The 26,014-nt window shown below is 23.7% G+C and overlaps 2 protein-coding genes across 2 annotated transcripts; one reads left to right on the top strand and one right to left on the bottom strand.

The window, feature by feature from the left end:
• Nucleotides 1-114: 114 nt before the first annotated feature.
• On the bottom strand, nucleotides 115-11,253 carry LOC114123132 (symplekin). Its single transcript, XM_027985999.2, has 17 exons — nucleotides 10,898-11,253; nucleotides 10,635-10,831; nucleotides 10,338-10,571; nucleotides 10,116-10,271; nucleotides 9,876-10,024; nucleotides 9,648-9,802; nucleotides 9,348-9,581; nucleotides 7,802-8,216; nucleotides 7,516-7,723; nucleotides 7,255-7,441; nucleotides 6,283-6,524; nucleotides 6,030-6,208; nucleotides 2,355-2,515; nucleotides 2,154-2,277; nucleotides 1,695-2,059; nucleotides 1,502-1,630; nucleotides 115-340 (listed from the first exon to the last, which is right to left on the bottom strand). The coding sequence occupies exons 1-17, from the start codon at nucleotides 10,931-10,933 to the stop codon at nucleotides 242-244; spliced, it is 3,270 nt and encodes a 1,089-aa protein (XP_027841800.2). The 5' UTR covers nucleotides 10,934-11,253; the 3' UTR covers nucleotides 115-241.
• A 148-nt stretch (nucleotides 11,254-11,401) lies between these two features.
• LOC114123134 (mitogen-activated protein kinase kinase kinase 7-like) lies at nucleotides 11,402-25,152 on the top strand. The gene is made up of 12 exons (XM_027986001.2): nucleotides 11,402-11,706; nucleotides 11,787-12,012; nucleotides 12,240-12,357; nucleotides 12,426-12,568; nucleotides 12,631-12,817; nucleotides 13,470-13,597; nucleotides 13,659-13,733; nucleotides 14,624-14,718; nucleotides 14,783-14,927; nucleotides 21,712-21,833; nucleotides 22,215-22,367; nucleotides 23,166-25,152. Exons 1-12 carry the CDS (start codon nucleotides 11,629-11,631, stop codon nucleotides 23,262-23,264), a joined length of 1,569 nt encoding a protein of 522 aa, XP_027841802.2. The 5' UTR covers nucleotides 11,402-11,628; the 3' UTR covers nucleotides 23,265-25,152.
• Nucleotides 25,153-26,014: the final 862 nt, after the last annotated feature.

Raw genomic sequence — 26,014 nt, 5'->3', positions numbered from 1 at the left:
CAAGGGTTATTGATTTTTTTTTTTTTAATATATATAGAACGATGCATTTAATTTAATACATATATATAATATATATTATATTATATAAATATTAAATACACAAAACTAATAAAATGTATTAAACTAAAGGTTTATTCAATTGCATTTTCAATATAACACTCGATTGAAATAATTGTATTCATTTTAAAATAAAGTATAAATAAATGGAACAAAGTGATAATGTTTTGAAGTAATAATACAACTATATTCCATTTATTGAGTCTTCATCACAATCGCCTGGTGGCCTAAGCTCGTCTTCTTTCAAATTAGTTATTTTTTCTGGTGATTGTTTTTCTTGATTCTGTAAGAATATAAAAAATTTTTTTTTTAATTTAACAACATAAATAAATTTTAACTACATGTTAATGGGTTAATGGTCATAGGTAATAATTAAAGCCAAAATTTATAAGTAATAATAAGTATCAAAATATGCCTTATAATATGCAGAAAAATCATTAAAATATACAACAAATATATATTTACAAAATTTATATTTAAAAAATCAAAGTTGTATTAAGTATGAAAAAAATATAAGATAATAAAATATAAATGAATAAATAAGAACCACATTAATAAATGCATAAATATTTTTGTTTAAAAATAAAATAAAATATACAACTCAAAATGTGTTTTTATTCTTTATTGTTAAAATTAATTATTTAATGATATTCAAGTTTTTCTTCGGTAAAACTATGCCGTCTGTTAATTAATGCTTATGTATCAAAAATGATCGTTTACAATCTTCTGAAGTTATTGGGGCAAAGTTAAAATAGCTTAAAATCATTGGGTCTTGATAGTCATTGTAACTATATTAATTATATTATAAAATTAAATATATTACATCAATAACAACGATATAACGATTAGATTACAGTAGATGAACTATTTATTTTAATACGACAGGATTATCTTAACTATTTCTAATGTATTAATGTATTAATAATATTTTACATACAGGTAACACGTATTTTAAATTAAGATAGCTAAAACTGTGTCGCTAATTCTGCATCCTACCAACCAAAATTTTTTCGCAACAGCGCATTCTTTGAAATATGCAACAAATATGCATTTACAGTCAAATATGCAAAAATAAGCAAAATAAAAATTTAGCAGTGAATTCCAATAAGTATGATTCGTGAAGATTATTAACAAAAATATAAAAAAGTGAAAAAAAAAATATGCAAAAACATCCAAATCCGGGCTTTAGTAATAACAAATCATGTCAATATGCATATTATATTATTATTTACATTAAAAAACAAAAAAATAATTATTAAATATTAACAATATTGTAAATATTTAATAGCAGTTAACCTACAGCTTATATATTTTTTTATATATATTTATTACTTTTAAATTAATAGAAGAGTGGGTTCAATGGTATTCCAAATTTCTAACATATATTATAATACTTTGATAACAATTAGCTTAGTATCCAAACGAATTATTTTAATTTACTTACAGTCACTATAACATGTTGATTATTTGTATTGCTTACAGGTTCACATTTCACTTTTAAATTTTGATACATTGGTACTTCCAATTTTTTTCCAAATATAACATCCATAATTGCTTGACGAATATGCAAACGCTTAAAATATAAAAAACAATTTTAGATTTAAAAATCAATTTTTAATTAATTGATTAATTCTTACTTGTACTTCAGTAAAACTAAGTACATGATCTAATAATGATTTTCTCATTTCTGGACATTGAAACAAGACGTCTTCTAGTTGCTCTGGTGGCAATTGTAGTAACACCTGAAAACTATTAGGTTTTGTCTTCTGACAACACTTTATGAAACCTTCCCATTGTGTTTTTTGGTGCCACACTTTTTTCAATATAAGCCTCTGAAGTATATTCATTATAAAAGCAATCAAACGTGGAAAAGTGGCCAAAGACTGTATAACTGTACGCATCAATAACGTAGGTAATGGATTAATATCCATCAAATTCTGCATGACAATAGCCAATATCTCTTGTGTGAATACTGATTTTTCAGCAAAACACAATGATGTAGCTATCAAAATAGAATGGTATTATGTATTAGAAAATATAATATTTTTAATTTTTAATAAGCATAAAAAGTCTTAAACTATTAATTATTATTTTACCTTTAATAATGTACTTGAGGTCATTAGGATCTGAATCCATCGTGTGTAATGCAATCAAAAGCTCAGCTGGACTTACTGGAGGATTTGAGTTTGAATAGTTAATACCCAAAATTCTATTGAAAACCTATAATTGAAGAAATATAATTACTTATATTAATCAATTAATACATTTTTGTAACTAAATAGATTTGTAAACCATACCTCTTTTACAACATTTGGATTTAATTTTATTAATTGAGGTAAAGCATTCAAAATATATTTCTTATCCAAACCAGATATTATTGGAACTAAGAAACGTACTTCAACTATCTGATTTTCATATAATTTTTTAACTCTTGATACTAATTCTGTTGATGGAATTTCTAAAATAAAAATAAAATATAATAATCAAATACATATTTGTAATATATTTTAAATATATTTAATATCTAAAAGTTTAATTATTATTGTTTTATATTAAATTAATCTTTTAGATTTATATATTATGATCTATAAAAGTTTGGTGCCGAACTGTGTTTTAGAGCAAACAGTATACAAAAAACCAACATTATATGTCACATAAAATTTATATTTTATTTATGTATCAAAACCAAACAAATAATTAGGATACTTGAAATAAATGTATATAATAAAATTTGTTTATTCATAAATTATTAATAAAACAACATTATACGTAAAATATAGTAAAAAAGTTTAAATAAAGCATACCTTAACATATTAAAACAGCTTCAGGATGATTTATGGTATTTTACTGTTCTACCAATTAGCCAAATTAAGAAAATATATTAGATTACTCTGATTAATTAAAAATTACCAAGATCAAAGAGAAGTTTTTTAATATCTAATAATTAGGGCTGGGATTTCAATACACTGCATTTTTTTCTGAAGCTTTCTGTACGATGCTTCTTTTGTCACAAATATGTTTTAAGTATTTTTAAATTAGAATAAGAAATTTTATTATACATTTTTTTGGATTATTGCATTTTAAGGTCATTTTTCTCATTTTTAGGAGTTTAAAGTCATTTTTGGTGGTTTTAAATTAAAAATTTTACTATTGATTTTTATTATAATATATTAATTATATGCTAACAATAGATGAAAACTAAAATGACCTATTTCTTTTAGTTAGGGTATATAAATTATAGATATTCTTAACAAGTGCAGTGTACAACATTTTACCATACAATTTCTATTTGAAAACCTGAAGCACACACTTGTGATTCAATGTAACAATAAATAATAATTTTTTTATATATATAAATTTATAAAGTAAAATAAAATACTTATGAACCTATGTAGTTTTTTAAAATTTTAAGCTATTTAAAAAAAAAAATGTAATACATATTTTGAGTTTTTTAAGGACATTAAAATCCCAGCCCTACTAATAATTTATACATATTTAATATTGTATTATAAAAGTATTATTATCAAACTACATTACTTCTTTATATATTATTTATAGCCTTACATAATATATATCTACACATTATACAATTCTCTACAATACTTATTGGTAAAATTAATGAAAATATTATAAATTTTATAGTAAGTATATTTATTATAATAATATAAAAGGTTAAATTTATACAGAATACTAAGTTATTATTGAGCATCAAAAATGTACATTTATAAAATTTCTAAAAAATAAAGGTATAAACAATAATACCACTCATATACAAAATACACATACAAAAAAAAAATGTTTTAAATTAGTTAATACATTTTTAACAAATTATAAAAGACATTGTTATAGAAATATTAATACTAAATGTTAAATTACATTTGAAACAAAAAAGATTTTAAAACCATATGAAATTAGTTACCTTTAGTATTATTAATAAATAATGTTAATAGCATAAAACATTTTATTCCATTAATCAAGATTAAAATGATAACATTATTTACAAATATGTATATATATATACATATATAAAAAAAAATACATTTTATAATTTTGGTTTACAATATATTATGAACAATGAATATAATTATTTTATTCACTTATTAAGTAGCCGTCTGACTTTACTTTTGGCTTTTTGTCCATCGTCTTCATCAGATTCTGCATATCTTTCTGCATGTGATACAATAAACGTATTGACTAGGTGATTGGTGCCAACATATTTTTTATACTCAAATAAATTAGGAACATTCATAACAAATTTTAGGCAATGTATGGGTGCTAATCTTTGATCGACAGAAATATGTACAAATTCATTAGGTGTAAAAGTATCATAATGCACCATTTTTGATTCATCTGTGACTCCAACATTAGCTTTAGGTGCTAACCATATGATTTTTGCTCGTTTTTCACATAATTGATTTTCATATAATTCAATAATTTGTGCATAAATTATTTTGGCTGAATTTGGTTGACTTACAGATACAATATCACCTACAGTCCAAAGTTGATTCGTACATCGAAACTGTTCAGTCTTGTGTAAAGTGTATGGGCAGGGAAATTCATATGATTCAGATGGAGAAGGTACATCATTGTCTGATTGGCTCTTTTTTTCTTCAATTTTTCCAGATCCTTTAGGATTTGAAGGTGAATCTTTTTCACTTGATGAAGACATATTATCAGTCAACAATATTAGACAGTGTGGTTTGTATTCAAATCAAAACAACAACTGCTAATAAATCTATGTAGTATTTGACAATTATGTATTTATTTATTTTACTTTTTTTAAAAAACTAGGCATTTATTCATTTAACTTTCCAACAATCAAAATAAATAATAATTAATAATAAACAATAAAATACTGATGATGGATGGAAAAATAACGCCAGTAACAAATTACAAATAAAATAAATGATAATGATAACAGAATAATTTTATAAGCGCTATCTAGTATAAAATTGTATAACCAAAATAGTATGAGCATTACGAGTATCATTTTGATCAAAAAAAGAAGACTAAATTTAAACTGAAAATGAAATTTAATATTAATATCAATTGGCTATTACTTATACTATTGAAGTATTATTAAAGTTTATAGTTGTAACTTGTATAGATGATTTAAAATTTTAATATTCAGTATTCACTACTTTCAAGACTAGGAAGATGACTAGCTATATTACACTGTGTCACCAGGGCCAGATTTAGAACAGGTGCCGCCCTAGGCCCTTTTAAATATGCCGCCCTATCCCAAGAAAAAAAATGTAGTTAATATTTATATGAAATTTTTTTTCATTTCTTACAAAATTTGCCGCCCTAGGCCAGGGCCTTACAGGCCTAGGCATAAATACGGCCCGACGTGTCACCGTTCTATATTATATTTATTAAATTTAATACATGTGTAGCTAAAATATTACAACTTATAAGTAATCAATATTCAACTCAACATGACATATTAAGGTGGAAACAGGAAAGACAGCTATAATCTAACAAAACAAAAATGTAAGTCACCTCTTAATAATTAAGTTCAATTTTTGCTTGTGATCATATTAAGCAAAATTATTTTTCTTGAAGCTCCTTAATACATTTCACTAATTTATAGTGAATTAAGTTTATTACTATATAAGTTTTATAATGTATGCAGTTTTATTTTTTGTTTAATCAATTTTTTTATAAAGTATTATTGCTAGTTGATGTTGGTATAATTTTCATTAAAAATGTACAAGTATTTAGTGTTAAATAAAAATTATTAAATTTAAATTGAATAACAGGATACATTTACTATTTAGTTAAATGTTTTAACTGTTTTAAGAGTACATACAATCAAGTAATCAACAGATCAAATATTTCAGCAATTTGGTTTTTATGATTTTTAATTTTTTTATAAATTATAATATTAAAAACAAAAAAATCCATATATGGAAGTTTTATAACATATTATTTTGTAGTTTGCTCTTAAAAATAAAAATTAAGCCACTCACCTTTTTCAGTAATAGTATGCAAAACTCGGGTTATCATTGCTTCAGACCCTTTTGGTATTTCTTCAAGAAGTCTAAACATCTCAGCTGAATTCATTGGCATATTTTGAATAGGATGTGGTAAAAGTTTTATTATTGAACGTTTTACTTCTCCTTGAGCATTAGAAAATACAGCTGCTAATCTAGTGAATTATAAAATATATTATTAAGTATACTGACATAAATTAAATATTAAAATTAAGTATAAAAATCATACTCGTGGATTAGTTCATAGTTATCAGCCATTAACATGAAATATAGATACAAGCAAGCTGTAGTTGAATCTTCATCCCACGCTTCAGATTTGACCAATCGGCCTGTTTCATGACCAAAGAGTACATCAGGGGGTAATTGTAATCTTAAGAATCCCAAGTAAAAAGTAGCATATTCTTCAATAATATTTTTTAAATCTTTATTTTTATACAATTTACTGATAAAATTTAATGCAATTTCTCGAAGCTAAAAATATTCAACACAATTCAATTGATTAAATAAGATAATAACAACATTAAGTTTTTTTCTTTTATAAGTATTTATGTTGAATATAAACACATTTTTCCAATAGTTGGAAGTAAAATAAATGCTTAATTATAATATAATTGTTTATAACTTAATACTAATATTAAACAATTTAAACACAATAAGCTTGATCATATGTTTGTGTTCCACAGAATTAAAAGAATTTTGATTATTCACATAGAAAAAAAATTCTGCAAATTTGTTTTCCATAAGTTAGAGAATATCTCAAGTCTCATAACTTACCTTTGAAAACTATTTTCCTGAATGATTATACCTGATCATACCCTGGGGATTTAAATTAGAAATATTTTTGTCAAGTTTTTATTTCTCAATGTGGAATCCACATTGGTTATTCATAGAATTTACTTATCTGTGGTAGTTGCTATACCATAAATAATCGAGTTCACTACATTTATTTACTCTAATATTTTAAGATTTATACAACAAAAATCATAATTTTCAAAGTTTAGATTAATTGCAGTAATTATTAATCAGTTTTACATTTTATTAAAAAAAAAGTAAATAAGTTATAAAAATAATTTAAATAGTATAAAGTGATTTAAATCAAGCCATTAAAAGTATTATATTGATTGTTCATTCTAATAATTTATATCATTATTTAATAATTAAACATACTTATTAAATATTATTGCGTATTTAAATACATTACTTTATCATTCTTATGTGAAGTGAAGAAAAGAAGTGCATTTAAATACACTAATTGTCTTGGAGGGCGTTTAGTAACTAATTCATTGAGGATGAATAGACCAAATGCATGATCACCACAAATTTCTTTCAAAATATCTACAGCATCATCAGTAATTAATGGACTTTCAAAATAAAAAGTGGTTATAGCACTATAAACATATTACAAAAATTAAAAATCAAAAGTTTATCTCAACATTTTATATTAATTAAAAATCCAATTTACTCTTCTTTTTCTTTAGGATCTACAATATTTAATGCACCTCTGATTAATGCACATAAAACAGTATTGTAATTTTGTTCTGAAGTTAAAGAATTTCTGAATGCTGTTGGCAGTTTAATAAATCCTTGATTTACACTATACTCTTCATATAACCACGATAAACATAAATTCATATTTTTAGGCATATCCAAATTTATATAATCAAGTATAGCTAGACAAGAAATAAATAAACATGTAGTCTAACTATGTAATTATTTTTTAATGGAGTACATTAATAAGTATTACTTACTGTTGCGAAAATCATTACTACACATAACTGCCATTTTAGTTATAGCTTTAATGTGTACTTCTTTAAACTGTTTTGACAATATAATTTTACTAGTATCTAAAACTCTAAGTAAAGCATCAATAGCTAGTTCTTCAGCTTCAATAGGATCAATTTGACAGTTATCCATATTTAATTCTGCTGGTTGAGCTAATAGCATATCTTCTTCCTCCATTTTTATCATTTCTTCTTTTACTCCTTCTAAAGATTCATCATCATTTTGAGTTATATACTTCAGATCAGGAATAACAACTTCTGATCCACATATTAAAGTAGCTAATAATTTTGCTACATGTTTTATGTGACTATCAGTACCAGCTGCAGCTATTGGTGTATAATTTGTTACAAAAGTTGAAGGCATTTTTGATGGTAATTTAGGCTATAAATTAAAATATAAACTCTTAAAAAAAAATAAAATATAAAACAAATATTAGTTAAAACCACCCACCTACTATTTATAATTAAATTATACATAATAATTTAAATTTTTTAAAAGTTTAGATGTATATTAATACCATATTCTCAAATCCTTATATTTTTATGATATCAAAAAACCGTCTTTAAGCGATATAAAAGGGTTTTTTTTTAATAAGAATGTTATTTTTATTATTTATTATTAATCTATAAATTATTTTAACATCAATAAGTCATCTAACTTTTTCTATTTTATCATCCTTAATGGGATGCTACACCTGCATAGTGCATATGTTTTCTTTGATTTATTAACATTCAAAACAATATCGGTTCCACTGAAAATAAATTTCCTATGTTAAATGTTTGTAAGACAAAGATAATGTATACAAATATATCTTCTTAAACATATCAAAGCTGATTATTTGTAGAGACAACTATTTGGCCAATTTCTAGATTCTAGATACCTGGTACTATGGCAATAAAAATCACGGAAAAATAAGAATTATTGTAAAATAAATTATTAAAAACAATCATGTTTTGTAGAATATGTAATAGGATTTTTATATTTTAAAGAAATAAACTTTATTGAGGTCATATTAGATTTAGATTTTTGAATTAAATTTATGTAACTATAAATACCCAATATTATAATATTAATTGAAAAAGTTATGGAAATTAGACTAATTCCACAGGTAAGTAGGTAATTGAAAAAATTGTTTTGTATTTACTATTTAGAAACTCTCGTTTTACTGCTGGGAGATAATTAACCCAAAGTTAGGAACTGCAAATTTAAATTTTTTGAAAATTTAATTATACATAAAAAAATAATAATATACACAATGACAAAAAAGTTTCAAGTCAAAATAATAAAATTGTCTGATGAAAGTAATTAGATCTGTTTGGTTACCAGAAACTACCATCAAAGTAGAAGATAGCATAATTCTTTTTATTATTTAAAATGGAATTTGTTATTTTTGATAATAGACAAAAAATAAACATTATTGTTAAACCAATACTTCCACTCAGGTTATAAAATGTGGCGAGCATGATTCAGAACTTAAGGTGTCACCATGTATATCTTGATATAATTATTTACCATGGATGTCATAATTAGATTTGTGATGGATTCTGTAGATAATTTTTCCAGTACCCATGCTTTAACTGAATTAATATGTCGATCTGGTAGTGTACCCTCAGTACATCTCTTTTTTTCCGGAATGTCATCTTTTTCTGGTTTTTTATCATCTTTGTCATCATTTTTACGTTTTAAGGATCGTAATAACTTTTTACTATCTTCATTTTTTGACAGAACCTGAAGTGCTTTCATAATCTAAATATAAAACAGAATATTATATAATTTTTAAATAATTTATTATAGTAATTATCATATAAATACTTCTTGATTGGAAGCCCCAATATCTAGTAATAGTCTACCAATAATTTGCTGATGTTCAATTGAAGCTGGGAGACGCAAAATACTTAATAATTGTGTTTTTAGATTTCTCTGAACAGAGGATAATTGACTCATTGATAAAATGTTTGGTATATTTTCTAAAAAAAAAAATTATAAATATTAATAAATTTTAATTAAATTTAATAATGAATTTTACTTGATAGTTCTTACTAGATAATGTTTCTAATGTAGTTAAAACTTTTTCAATAAATGACACACGATATTTGGCAATTAATGTTAATGACACCATACAAGTTATTAAATTTGTATGGCCTACATTAGAAGATTGACAAAATCTTGATAGAAGATCAAACACCACCCTACAATTTAAATCCATTGTTAATATAATACTATATTGTTTATTTTATAATATTATAATAATATAATATAATATAGTTGTATATTAAATACTTTGCTTCATCTTCAAGTCTTCTACGACGAGTAACTTTAAGAGTTAAAGGTATATCTTCAAGTGATAAATCATTCTCACGATCTATACCACCTTCACTTTTATATGTTTGTACAAGTACTACTGTTTCCATGAATTTAATAACTTGAAAACGAATACTAATAAAAAAAAATATTTATATTACTCTTAATAGTTAAGAGAAAAAAATAATAATTCTTAAATACCCTTCATTATCATTATCAATCATGTTAATCACATGCGATTTCAAATTTGTTAAATCTTGCCATACAGTAGATAGATCAGAACTAGGCAAATCAGACATTGATATCCACTGTAATCCAGCTCTGTATATACTACTAGCCGCCTGTATCACTCTTTTTTGAACTACAAGTGATCGATCTTTCAGTAACATTAATATATTTGGTAATGTGACACAAACATTTGACTTTTCTTTATTGCTGGAAAGATAATTATTATTTTAATTAAATACCTTTAAAAATATTAGTTCTCAACCAAATTACCAGCATTCTTCTATGAACGCTACAACAAATGTTCTTATTGTTTTACTATGATCATTTTGATACGCAATTACATCATTGATGAATTGTGGTAAAAATTTTGGTTCTTGATACAACAATACTTCTTTAGCTTTAAGAAGTAAAGCAAGTTTAGTGTTTTCATCAGGAGCCACAGCAGCTTCATTTAAAATACTAGTCACCTGAACAAAATAAAATATAAATGATGATCACTATTTTCTTTATAATTAAAATAATATTCCTCTAACCTCCTCAGTAGGGCTTTGACTACGTTCTACACGCATTTTTTCTAAATTTAATTTTCAGTATCTAATTTCAGGAACTTTAAGCGTTGAATATTGATAAAAGACATGAATGATATTTGATGAAAACGAATGAGTATTAAAAACTAAATATAATAGTAAATCGTTAATCGTTATTATTAGTTGATTTACGAAACACGAATCATGATTAACTTGATTCTTAAATCATAAATTCGTGAATCGTGATAGAAAGTAAAGATTAAAGCTTAAAAATAAAAATAATTCTGATTTGCGTGATGGACGATGGTTGTACGACGTTCGTTGGACGTTGATGGTTTTAGGTTTATTGGCTTGAATGCTTGATACGTCCTCAGCCAATGGTTTCAGTTATCTGTTATCAATGTTATCATTTATATCAGTGATAAAGTAAGTCACGTGACTTGAGCTGATTTTTTAATAATAATAAGCGTCATATTATTTTGTAGCAAGTTATTAATCACAAAATTTTATTTTTATCAATCAATCACAAGCAATGAAAGGATAACAATAATTTAAAAAATATATAGGTGTATATATATACTATATAAATATTTAAAGAAAATAAATAATACGTATTGAAATAATTCTATTCATCCATTCTTGAATTCTTCACAACATTTATCACTGCATACGGTTTGTTTGGGCGATGTACGGTGCCGAACATATCCTATGCCATCCGAGGCACATGCACAAATCAAATGGCTATTAAAGAAACACACGGACACAGACAAAAGTTTGTGGAAGAAATTGATTACGATGAAATTGAAAAGCTTGAAGTACATATTATGTTTATAAGTATAATGTTACGATTTGTTATGTCCAAAGTATATTGACAGTTTTATTTTACGCTATGCAGATTGTTGGCAAAGGGTCATTTGGTGTTGTTTACCGTGGACGGTGGCGTAACAACTATGTGGCTGTCAAACACATTGACACCGAAGCTGAGCGTAAAGCATTTACAGTCGAAGTTAGACAGTTGTCTCGAGTCAACCACCCTAATATTGTCAAATTATATGGTGCATGTACATCAAATCCTGTTTGTTTAGTAATGGAATTTGCAGAAGGCGGATCATTATACAACGGTTAGATTTTTTTATTTATTGATTAAATTGTATTAAGTTATACAGTTATTGCATTAATTGATACCTAAAGAACTCATTTATATTGATTCTAAGTTGTTAATCTTAGTGTCATGTTAATGTGTATTGGAAAAAGAAAAATTTGTTTTATATACTTATATACTTCAATAATTCATACATTTCTCTATAATACCATTAAAATATTTCTAAATTGTATTTTATGTTAATAGTATTACATTGTAAACCTGAGCCTCAGTACAATTTGGGACATGCTGTTAGCTGGACATTACAATGTGCAGAAGGTGTAGCATATCTTCATAATATGAAACCTAAACCATTAATTCATCGGTATGAAATTGTATTTTTAGTTTAAAACATTTAAAATCAAAAAATTAAATTATGTTTTATTTTTTTAGTGATTTAAAGCCACCAAATTTACTATTAGTAAATGAAGGAAAAACTTTAAAAATATGTGATTTTGGGACGGCTTGTGACAAAAAAACTTATATGACCAATAATAAAGGTAGTGCAGCTTGGATGGCACCTGAAGTATTTGAAGGTTTGAAATTGAAAAATTAGTATAGCATTAATACTTTACTAATAATATTAAATTTTATTAAGGTTCAAATTATACTGAAAAATGTGATATATATAGCTGGGGTATTATTTTATGGCAAGTTTTAACAAGACTGAAACCATTTAATGAAATTGGAGGATCTGCTTATGGAATTATGTGGGCTGTACATAAAGGAACCAGACCACCATTATTTGAACACTGCCCTCGACCGTTCCAGGATTTAATTACTGAGTATTAACACAATTATTTAGATATATTATTGAATGTGATCCAATATGCCACCTACCTAAATTTGGTATCTATATACTATATTTTATTCAGCATAAAAAGCGACCTAGCAGCTACCAGTTTTGTCCAGTGACGCATAGCCCGCATAGGTCATACACAACCCTACTTAATCAACCACCAGTTGCAAATACACAAAATGATTTCATACCCATGTGCGCTCAATGACCTCCTGAGTTTCTTATTTCAGTAGAGTATATTTCCATTATAAATAATTTTATTAAATAAATATCTAAACATTTTATGTATACTTTAAACAATTTGAATTAATTATATAAAAAATACCATTCTTTAATTAGTTATTTTTTTTCCATTAAATTATATTCTTCTTTTATATTAAATTTATACTTGTGTTTTAATACACCATTTTTTTTATTATTTATTTATTTACCTTGATTTTAATGCCAATTTTTAAATAGGTATGTATTTTTTTTTTTTACGTCTACTATACAAACATTGCTCAAAAAGTAATTTCTGATAGTGTCCAATAATAATTGTGAGTCTTAAGCAGATATAACTGAATGGTAGATATCATATTGGATCATATACTTTTCTAATATATTTCAACAGCGTATTATCTTGTATATTGTTTTTAAAGGTGTTGGGATCAAAATGCAAATGTTAGGCCATCAATAGATCATGTCGTTCAGGTTATGAGGATTTTAATACAATTTTGTTCTGGGCATGACCAACCATTAATATATCCCAATTATTGTTATACTATTAGTATGTATAAAATAATTGTAATTTTTTGTTTATGCTTTATTATTGGATATTATATTTATAGGTAGTGAATTTGAAGATGACAGTACTTCTGAAGATTCTTGCCCAGAAATTTCTGACTCTTATATTGAAAGTTTAAGTATGTTTATTTACACTGTTTGTCATTTAATCAAATCTTAAACAAAATGTCTGATTTAAAAATAGTTGGGACTTATTTATTTTAATATTGGACAACAATTCTTAGTAAATTTTTCAATTTGAATAAAAAAAAAATATATAAATTTAATTCATAATAATAAAATATGTATTCAATTTTTTTATATAATATACAATACTATAATTAATTATTATTGCTTGTACCTAAAATGTATAAATAGTATTATCTATTTAATATTGGTTGTTTTATTAAACTCTTTTAAAAATACATAATTTTTTATAGGATGTTTTTTAATTAAGTTTAATTTAATAGTTCAAAAGTTCCCAATTGCTGGTTAAAAAATCATAATTATATAATATATAAATACAATATTTTATATTTATAATCACTTAGTATTTAGTATTAAAATATCTTAAAAGAAAAAAACTAATTATAAAAACTTGATTTTTTTTTCTTTTGACTACTCAATTAGTAGATGATAATTGATGTATTTTCATTGTTTTAACTAATATGTAAAATATAGATAATCATGATAGATAACTATTAGGTTAGTCTATTTTTTTACATGCATTATATTATTTAATAATGTATTATGAATTATAGATTGACAATAAAGCCCAAGATTTAATTATAAAATTTAACGTTTTCCCTCCACATTTTATATTTTGGTATTTTAATGTAGAATTAATATTCTCTAGTTTATCAATTTGTTATAAATTATATTTTATTGTTAATTATCTAGGTAATTTATAAATATAATAGCATTTTAATTTTATAAATTAGTCATCTTAATTTTTATTTAAAAATCACAGTTATTACCTATAAATGTATGTTTAATCAATATTATTAATTTATATTTGTTTATATGGTAGGAAGTCATAAAGGAATTAATGGAATGTTGACAAATGATAGCTTAAATTCTAATCCAAATTTATCATTACCTTTGAATGTTGATGTAGAAAATAAAGTAAGATTATTTTGTATGTCTTAAAATTGTATTATACATTATAATGTTATGGTTTTATTATTAGTTTGATCAATACGAAGACTTAAAAATATTAACCATGCCTGGATTTGACAAAGTTGGTGCTTATCAAACTGTTGACTCAACTGATAAGGAAGATGAATCAAATTCACAGGGTCAAAGTCCACTTAATGACACTAATAATGTAAAAGGTATGTTTCACAAAAATTATTATTTCAAGTTTAAATATTAACTTGATCTTCAATACACACAGTTAAAGATGTTATATATTAATCAAGTTTTATTTCTTTAATTAGTATATTTTAACTTGTCCTATACTTGAGTAGTGTAACTAAATAAGATAATTATATATGTATTATGTATATTATAATATTTAATGATTTTAAACTTTTTTAATCTTTTTTTTTTTTTTTTTTAATTTACATACGTAGTTATTAACTGTAATTAATTCATATTTCTAGTGTTAGGTTTCAAAAAAAAATTACTTAGTACTTATTATAAAAGAAACTTAAAAATTGAATGTTTATTAATTATTATTTTTACTGAGTTATAACCAGTGGTAGTTTTAGGCCTTGGACTTGCCCCTTTCTTCATTGACCTTAGTTAAGTTTTATTAATTAAATAGTAAATATAGGTAAGTAATTGTGTGTGTGACTAAATTATTTTTAATTTCTATCTCGTAACTATGGGTACTACCCCCCCCCCACACCAACCAATCATAAAAATTAAATCCTGCCACTGGTTATAAAGCTAACTGTATTTTATGATTTTATGTATGAGTAAAAGATCTAAGTAATTTGACTTGAGTCAAATTAAATAAGTCTCAAAACAAAATTGGTTCATACACAGAACATTTATGAAAGAAAATATTATATATCAATATAACACGTGTTTAATGTATATGGCGTATTATTACATTATTATCATGTATATTATATTATAGATTTAAAATACAAATATTTAACAAAATAATTGTTTCTTAATTAAAGAAATAAATGAATGGCTTAGATATTTATAAAATATAAATAACTCTAAATAATTAAGACCACTCAGCTAACTCAAATGAATCATAGCAATTTTTTTGTTTGGCTAACACATGTGTCAATACATTGACTCTGTATGTGTGTGTGATGTTTATTTGTATACTGATTGTCAATTCGATTGCCAACCAATGTGTCATAAAGTTTAAAATAAAGTATCATCAAAACAAGATACAATTTTAACTATACTTAATTAGGATACAACCTACATATTTGAAAAAAATAGGATACCTACTAGGTATTTCTCCTCTTTTATATTGTTAATAATCAATGTTATTTGTATAATGTATTATGCTATTAAATAGTATATTATTTACTATTAAAATAAATTATTAAAAATATTGAATTATTATTATTTAATTTGCGATTAAAGTAAAAATTTTAATTTGGTATCAAGATACAATCCAAAATTCTGAAATATTTGAGACCATTTGTTTAAAGGATCCTTTTCACTAAGCTTTTACTACTACATGAACTTTTCCAATGTTAAGTACCATAATGTTGTTTTTCTCCTATTTTAAAACATTCTAAATCATCTTTATGTTTTGGGACTGTGCTCTAGAGATAATGTGCATAAAAACTTGTGTAAAAAATTTAAAAATTGTTATATTGTAAAGAAATTTTCTAATTTTAATGTATTTTTTCTAAATATTATTAGTATTTATTGGTTCATTATTTAAGTAGATAATATTATGCTTATAAAAATCTTCTTTTATGACTTGTTTTATACATGTATACATGTTAGTTGTGAATTCAATGAAAATTTTATGCTAATAATTATATTCTATTCCTATGTTGAGTAATTTGGATTATTGCTTTTTTTTAACATTTATTAAATTCATGTCATAAGAAACAATAGAAATTAATTGGAACATGTCCAACAGAATAAATAGCAAAAATAGATTCAGTATAAAACTGTCAAAAATCTTATTTTAAATTTCATTTAAATCTCTTATAGCTAATAATTTTTAGATTTGTTGAAAATATGCCTTTATTATATCTGTATATTTTGTTGTTAATAATTTGTTTGCTTATATTTAAATATAAAGGAGTTTGGTTTGTTTATGGTTAGTGCATTAACATTGCATTTGTATTATGGATGAGAAGAATATTTACCTTGCAAACAGAAATGTAAAAAAATATATCATCTATGTTCAAAACTATTTTCTCTTCTCAATTTTTATTAATTTTTATCAATTTTTTTTAATCTACTTGGTATAAAATGTTGCTATATCTTTTCAAAAACTGAATCAATCAATGATTAAAATAATCACTAATAGAATCATTATTTCTAAATCATTGAAAAAAAATTATAGTATTGCTTTTTATTTAATTAACCTACTGAACAATACATATTTTATAATATTATCTCATTATTATCATTAGAAGTAGTAAAAAGTAAAATGATTACAATTTATCAGGAAGATTATTATTTTTAATTGTACTTAGTTTTAATTGTATTAAAAATACAAAAGTTGCTTTAAGTATTAAATTTGTTATGGTAAAACCATATAACTAAAAAAATACCCCTATAAAATATACCATTATTTTTACCCCTTCTTTCGATTTATTTTTAAAAATTCTTTAAGGCGAATGACCGCCAAGTTAAATGATCCATCAAAGAGATCATTTTTTCTGATGACACGTGAATGCCAGTTACTATTTTAATAATAAATCACATAAGCATGAGTCATATGGTGAATGACCCATGGCTTGGCCAAAAAAAAAAACTTGGATTATCTGTTGTATAATGTACTTATGTGTATATTACAATTTTTTTTAACGATTAACTATTTTTTGGTGTTTATTGTTAAGCATTTATGCACAACACCACAATAATTATAAATGTATTATTTTTATCTCTGAAATTGTAAAACTATTGTTAGTAAATGTTTTTTTTTGTCTTGGATTTTTAATTTAATTCTCCAAAATGTTGTACAACAACTTACATTCTGATAATTTTGGCATCAAATATGTTAATAATACTAAATATAAATAAATAATTTATTTTAAAATGGTATGATTATTCAATTTTATATAATTACATTTATGTTTTTCATTTTTGCAGCTTGGAGGCTTTTAATCAGATTTTTTAATAAAACATATTATTCACCAGTACAATTTTTAATGCAAAATTAAAAATCTATATAAAAGATATTTACATTTAATTGTCTTATCTAATACAGAATTTTTAAACACATTTTTATTTACATAACTAAATAATATTATTTAAATTAAATAAAATAAATAATTTATAATATCAATAATATTCGCATGTTATTCCTATTGTTTTACATTGTTTATTACATTTTTCTTCATTTTTACTTAATGATTTTATGATCTTAAAATATTTTAAATATTTTTAATGATAATAATTAATTATTTTAATAGATTATATTTCTTTAAAAAGTATAATTATATTTATTACAATAAAAAAGATAAAATGGACTTAGACTATTTTGTGAAAATTATGTATTTTCATTAACTTGAATAATAGGTATAGAAGCATTCAATAGTCATATTTAATAATTATTTATAATATAATGATCCTTCCAAGTTTGATTCACACTTCCCGTTATAAATTGATCCGAAAAATGCGTGTTATTTTAATTTTAATTTAAAGCATTAGATTGATATTCCAGCACATAGGTGGACATCGAGAACAATGGGGGATTTGGGGACTTAGCTCCATCTCCCAAAAAAAAATCAACCCCATGTCCATCTATGTATTCCAGTTTTGTCTCGTGTTATGAGTATGGTGGCTATTTGCCAGTATCAGTATGTCAATGCAAACATTTTGTTTCCGGTGTTTATAGCCTCAGAAGGACGTGACCTTATAGTTGTATGCAATGTTAAACCAATATTCCTGTCATTCCAATCCCGATGTCGGATGTTTCGTTTAAGTATTTTGTACTTTGACAATTTGGCTATGATTGATGAATTTTATTGTTTGAAAAAAATCTTCTACATTTTACAACATTTTTATTTATTATAAGTACAATCATTAATTATACATAGTACATACTATGTATGCATTATATATTATTATAGTCAATTGTCTCAATGATATGAATTATATACTCGTTATACTCGTAATACTCGTTCACCTACTCTAATGTAGTAATGGTATTCACTGATAAACATTCGTCTACAGAATTTCAATTGTTTAGTTTTTTTTTAATTAATTTAGTGTATGAACTAAAACTAAAGAGTACAATTATAGACGTAATATATTGTGTATTTTATACAATATGAAATAAATTATAAATTATAATTATTTATCCTACTTTGAGTACGTTTAATACTTCAAAAAGGACGGAAAATTTCAAATAATATTTTTTTTTTGAAAATTGATTTAAAGGTGTGTATGATATCTTGGTTTATTTAATTATACATAAATATATATAATAATAATCTTTTTTAAACATATTGTTATTTTTAATGTGGAGTTAAGCTCCGATGTCCGGCTTTAGCGTTTGAATATTAAATTTAAATTAGGTATAACCTTTATAATCTTATATTTTTTGTCTTATGCCAAATTTTAAATTTATTCCGTGTATCTATGTACCTACCTATTATAGACTATATTATTATAATTGTTTAGGACAATAATATATTTATACATTTGCGTAAGGAAAACGAATGAGTAGGTATTTGATGAAAACGTCTCTTAATAAAGAACATGGTCAGATAAATTTAGAATTTACGTAAATAGCTAGCGGAACACAAAGACGCAGTGTACGGTGTTTAAAAGCCCGGTGTATACTAAATGGCTGCTTAACACCATAATGTAATTGGCGCTGTTACAATTAATAATAAATTACTAAGCGGCGAACAATTTGAGTGTTTATTATTTACTTACATTTTCATTTAAATTTAGTTTTCTATGATTGTTTTGTAGTATTAATTGATAATCTCGTTCTGTATACCTATTTAACTAATTATCGATACTGACAAAGGATGTCAGCACACTCTTTGTTTTCTCTGTCTGACAAACGCTCTATATAGCAAATGTGTGTTCGCATAACCAACTTAGTACTGTTAAATTTAGTATTAGAATAAATTGATCAATTATCAAACTTTAAGTTAAGAACATTATCGGTTTTTATACGTTGGCTTTTTTACGATTTTAAATTATAAAGCGAGAATTGAGAACTTTAAAATTGTTATATTTTATATTCTCTTAATTTACATAAAAACTAAAATTTTATAAAAAATTTGTATAAATACAAATAATGTTCTTAACTTTTAGTTTGATAATAAATTAATTTATTTACTCTAACACTAAAACTACAACACAAAGTTGGTTTTGCTGATTTCGTATTTACAAAAATTACATTTTAATAAAATAACAAGTGCATTAATATTTTCTTAAATAACAATCGTCTGTTGTCACTTTTATCATTTTATTTTTTATTGTAGTATTACCTATATATTTTTTATTTATATATAAATTTATGTATAGGCATTTAGTTGGGTTGTGAACACAGCTTAGTGTCTAAAAAAATATATCGTTTTGTTAAATCCTTATCATGATTCATAACATCTCAATCTTATGTTCATAAAATGATTGACTGAATTACGACCAATACGATATGACAATTTTTGTAAAATATTAAAACCTCTAGACTGTTGTAACTTACTAATTAATGATATGCATTATATCGTTTAAGTGGTTCGAACATTGTAAATATACTATCATTTATCAAATCATCAAAACAATTTTAATATTTTAACCGTTTATTTAAAAAAAAATGTATTTATTCATATTCTTTTAATTGTCATGTATAAATGTTAATCTGAAAACGATAGAGTTGCACGTGGGATATTGCATACAATTCCGAGAAAGGGCCATTTATTTGTTCTTGAAAGACATTTTATAACTTAACATTAAATTTAAAATCTTTTATATTGCTAATAAAAGGTCGACTTAAACCTTATTCCCGATAAATTTTTTTATAAATAATTAAGTGTTTACATAATTAATAATAAATATATTAATTGCCATTTTATAACTGCACTAAAACATTTTTAGAAGGCACTGTTTAATTATTTTATGGATATAATTGCTTGTATCGAATATTTTCGTACGTTACCTATGCTAAAAACTTAAGGTACATTCCCAGTTTCATACATTTTCCTCATAATAATGTATTTATTTAAATAAAACAATTTTTAAAATAATAATGACTGTTGCAATTTATATACCTACAATGACTCATCATTTAATTTATTAACTCAACAATAATACATACGTAATTTCCTTTGATAGATATTAATACAGAAATAATACTTAGGTACTTATCCCAATTTAAATTTTAATAAAATAACAGAATATTGCGTAATTAACCTTGGATGACGTATTTTATAACAGTATAATGTATTTGTTGTACATTTCAATTGAAAATAAATATAAATTTACGTTTTTAATATAGTTACGCATAGTATTATGTACGGCACCTTTTTTTATTCAACAAAATACTTTCATGATTTGTGGTTAACGGGATGTCAGAACTGTGGTCCAGATGTCTGGAGTGATCTGGCTCACGTTGTAAAGGGTGTGAGTCATTCGGCTAGATTTAGACACGACACGGCTGTAGAGAGAGTAGTGTTTTCCTAGTGTTGTGTATTTGTATGTTTATTTCCTTGCTCGATTCCTGACGGACAACAACTATGTGTGAGCTTAGCGAGTGCGTCACTAATGAACACTATAGTAAGTAGGTAGTCAATCTATTTGGCTTCATTAGCTTAATGACTTGCCTCATCAATAGATATTATTGAATATATGATAGAAAATTATTTAAATTACGATGTATTAATTATTCCCAAATAAATATTGTTATGAAAATTGAATACCTATTAAACCATTAAATATTAAATTATAATGATTGATTTGTTTATTTTTTTAACAATTCTGTGTGATATTATAATCTAGGTGTTTCTGGAACAAATCCGGAACTGGATAATTTGTACCTGATGCTAGATCAACAATTGCATCCGATACCCCCAGATAACACTTGTCCACAATCAGTCCAAATATTTGAAGAACATAAGCAGGTACCTAAATTACAACTTAATTATTTATTCAAATTATTTAAGCTATAATTTTAGTTTTGGTTATTATATGATAAATCCTATTTCTGTATAAATTAATCATAATTAATTCATATTAGTTAATATAAATAATATATATTTTGAATTGAAAATTAAAATCCAAAATGAAAATTGCTAAAATTAGCATAATTTATTAAAGGATTTCAATTTAAAATAAGTATTTTCAATCCATTTTAAAAATGTGCTTTTTAATTTACCCAGTTTATTTACCTCTAATAAATAATTTTCTTACATATTTTTAGTTTTTTTAGTTTTTGATTATTATTATTTACAAATCACAACAATTTAAAAAATAAACTAAAATACATTAACACATATTTTTAGCTGGCTCAAGAATATTTAAAAGTACAAACAGAAAGAGCATATTTATCAAGACATATGGAGCAATTGGCAGAAAGACTAAGTCGAGAAGAAATCTTGTGTGATGAAGAAGTAGACGAAGATGACGAAGAAATTAAAAAGCTCAAAAATGAAAAAGTAAGTATTGATAAATCATTTTCTCAACCTCACCTATAAACATTTTTAATGTAAAAACTAAAAATTAGTAATGATATTTAATATTATTCCACGAATACCTATTAATTAAGATTTCATAGTTGTGAAATTATAAAAAAAAAATTTGTTAAATCAATGATAGTCATAAAAAATATTATAGGTATAAAATTCTTCTGATATGTAGATCTATAGTATTATAGTAATATAATATTTTATTTGTTATACAGTAACATAGACAAATTGTGAACTTTGAAAGTATTAAAATGTACACTAGTGTAGCAGTGCATTCAAATTGAATTACTTCTTGTTTGTTTGTTATAAATTTTTGAATCTCGAAATACCAAATAATATAGTTTTTAATAGACTTCAATGACCATTGATCAACTATTGATACAGTTTTTATTTATTGTGAGCAAAGTACAGTTTACTTAATTTATACTGTTGGGTATTTTATATCTACTTACATAGTTACACATTCATCTATAAATTGCTAAGTATAAACCATTTTATAACAAATATTAAGTGTTGTCATTGAATAGGTTACTTTAATGGATTCATTTTATGAATGTTTAATTTGAAAAAATCTTGATATTTATTAAATTAAGTAATAATAATAAATATATATTTTAATATTATGTTATAATTTGTATATATGTTCTCAGTGGTTTTTTTCGTAGGTATTTTTCTGCGATTTAAAATTAATATTAGGACAACTTAAGGATGAGCATAGTATGATTATAGATAATTTTGAATAATATTTGACTTGTTTTTTTTATTTAGGAAAATTTAACACAATTAAGCCAAAACCTCAAAAAACAACTAGAAATGATACGAGTAAAAAACAGTAACCATTCAGATGAAAATGAGCCATCGTCATAGTGATCATGAATTGTTTTGTATTTGACTAAGTAATTAAAAGTAAATTTATTTAATTTACTTTGCATCACAGTACGTTACATTAGGTAACAACAGTCAATGAACTTATTGATTGTTAAATACTTAAATATGGAGCTGGCAGCAAAATCAATTAATTCTCCAGTATTTTAATAATTTAGTCTCTACTATACCTGTTTAGGTTTTTTTTTTTAATATTCAAGACTATAGTAATTGTGAACCAATAATATTTACATACTTATAATTGTATACTATACACATAAAGTCTAATTTTAATACTCATGTAATTTATTTATGATCTCTCAAACTTAAAAAAAAATAATATATACTTGATTTAAAAATACTTTTCTATTTCAAGTTTAAGGATTTTTACTCACTTTTAAATATTATTACCATTGTTTGTTAAGCTAAACAATAAAAATTGTAAAATTGTATACCATGTGCTACGCATAAAACATGAAATAACATATAGCATTATTTTTTAGAAAATGAAGATTTAGTATTTTAAACTTTTACCAATGTAAAACAGACAACGTAAATTTACCTTACTTAAAAATGTAGTTCAATCCATAAAAATCAAATTATGATATTAAGTCATATTCATTTATTACCTATCAGCGAATTATAAATAAGTTAAAATTACAGATTACAGTTAAGTTCCTATATTGAATATTAATAAATTATCACAGAATATAAGTATGTTCAAATAAAAGTTTGTCATCAATTATCACTTATCAGTATACCAAAAATACTGCCAGCTCTATTTTACCTATTAAAGACAATAAAAATAAAATAATACTTTATCCAATTTTATTTTGATAACATATTCTATATGTATTTTTTTAATAATAATTAATTTTAATTTTTCAAGTTAAGCTTGGTAAATTAAGGGGTCTTGAACTTTGATATCTCTTACAGAAAATGAATGAAGAATTATATTTCTAAATATAATATTTTATAGATAAAAAATAATTGAGATGAACTTGCATTTATGTCAAATTGACATATGTTGAACGTTTTTCCATTATACTTCAGTATACATATACTTAATTATATAATATAAATATATATTATTAATGTTCATATTTTGAATAATAAAATACAATTTTTATAGTATAATTTATTAATATATATATATATTTTTTTTATCTGGTTTATTATTATGTATTATTGTATTAAATACGTACAACGTTATATTTCTATTTAATTTTCTGGTTATATTTTTTGTATAAATTGTTATTAAATGTGTGTTCTAGTCCAACAAAATTGCCAAATTTTTGTTTTTGAATTTTAGAGTAGGTATTAGATTGTATTTAGAAATATTTAAATTATATTTTATAAATTTAAATTTTAAACACATTTATAATATTAATAAGCAAGAAAAATAAATTATTTTTTTGTTATTATTATAATTAAATATATGTTTGAAAAATATTAATATTTGTAGGAATAACATAAACAACATAATGTTAAACACTTTATTTGCAAAAAAAAAAAAAATGTATACATATATATATATACCATAACATATTATATAGATATGTGTTTGTTATTATTTATACAATATTATGAATTATATATTTTAATTAGCAGCCTACCTAATACAAAAATACACAGTGGTGGCTATCCTTTAGATATTATGTATTTTTTCAACAATGTATACATTTGGTAGGTAAGTGGTTTGTTATTTAATGATTAATAAATAATAATCATTTATTATAATATAACTAAATAATGTAACATAATTTAAACCAGAGAAGCCTCTTTGCTTTGGAGGAGTAGTAGGTATTAAATATAAGTATAATGTAATATCATACTTGAGTAGCTCATTGTAACGGCTAATGGATATATTAAATTTGAATTGAAACTAATATTTTTAGTTTTATTTTACTCTATAAAATGTTGAATTATCCAAAACTTCATATTCGTTGTATTATTAATTTTAATATTTTATATGTTATATTATTGTTACCTATTGACATTTAAAACAATACAGATAATATTATGCTAAATATTTTAAAAATGAGATAGTGTAAGCTAAATAATAATGATAAAAAATCAAGTCAATACGAATAATATTTTTTAAATTAAAACAAAAAAATAATTATACATACTATACTTAGGTTGAGTTTCTGATTTTGTTAAAATTTGAACTTTAAATGTTTATAAAAATAAATCATGTATATTGTATAATATATATTTTTGATATTTTTAAATTACTTCAAGAACAACTTAATATGTAGGATCTTAATTAAATTTCAAATTAAGCTTTGTGGCAAAGCAAAAGAATTGTTATCAATATTTATTTAAATAAAATAAAATGTCTATAAATAGTTCAAATTTATTATAAACATTTTACTGTGTATGGAAAATTATGATAAAGTAGTATTTGAATTATTATGCAACATCATGCACTCCGACTATAATATATACCCCGCACTCAGTCGTGGTCGACCTACCCAAGTGTTGTATTCTTGTCGCGCTATGTATCTAAACTTTGGAATAATCTCAGATATTCATTCCATTTATTTTATATGGTTTTTCGCGACGATGCGATGCTTTAATCAATTTAATCATTGCAAAAATATATATATAATATACCTATTAATCAGTAGTACACTGAACGCTGACTAGGGTTCGGTTTTGCGTTTTTTGTCATTGTTGTTCTCACTAACTGCCAACTGGTTTTTTCATTATTATATCTAAAATGTACCAATACTATACATCATGGAGTA

The sequence above is a fragment of the Aphis gossypii genome, chromosome 1, assembly GCF_020184175.1.
Source record: "Aphis gossypii isolate Hap1 chromosome 1, ASM2018417v2, whole genome shotgun sequence".
NCBI classification, from domain to species: Eukaryota; Metazoa; Arthropoda; class Insecta; order Hemiptera; family Aphididae; genus Aphis; species Aphis gossypii.
The sequence above is the reverse complement of the archived record's forward strand: the minus strand, read 5'-3'. Positions and strand labels throughout refer to the sequence as shown.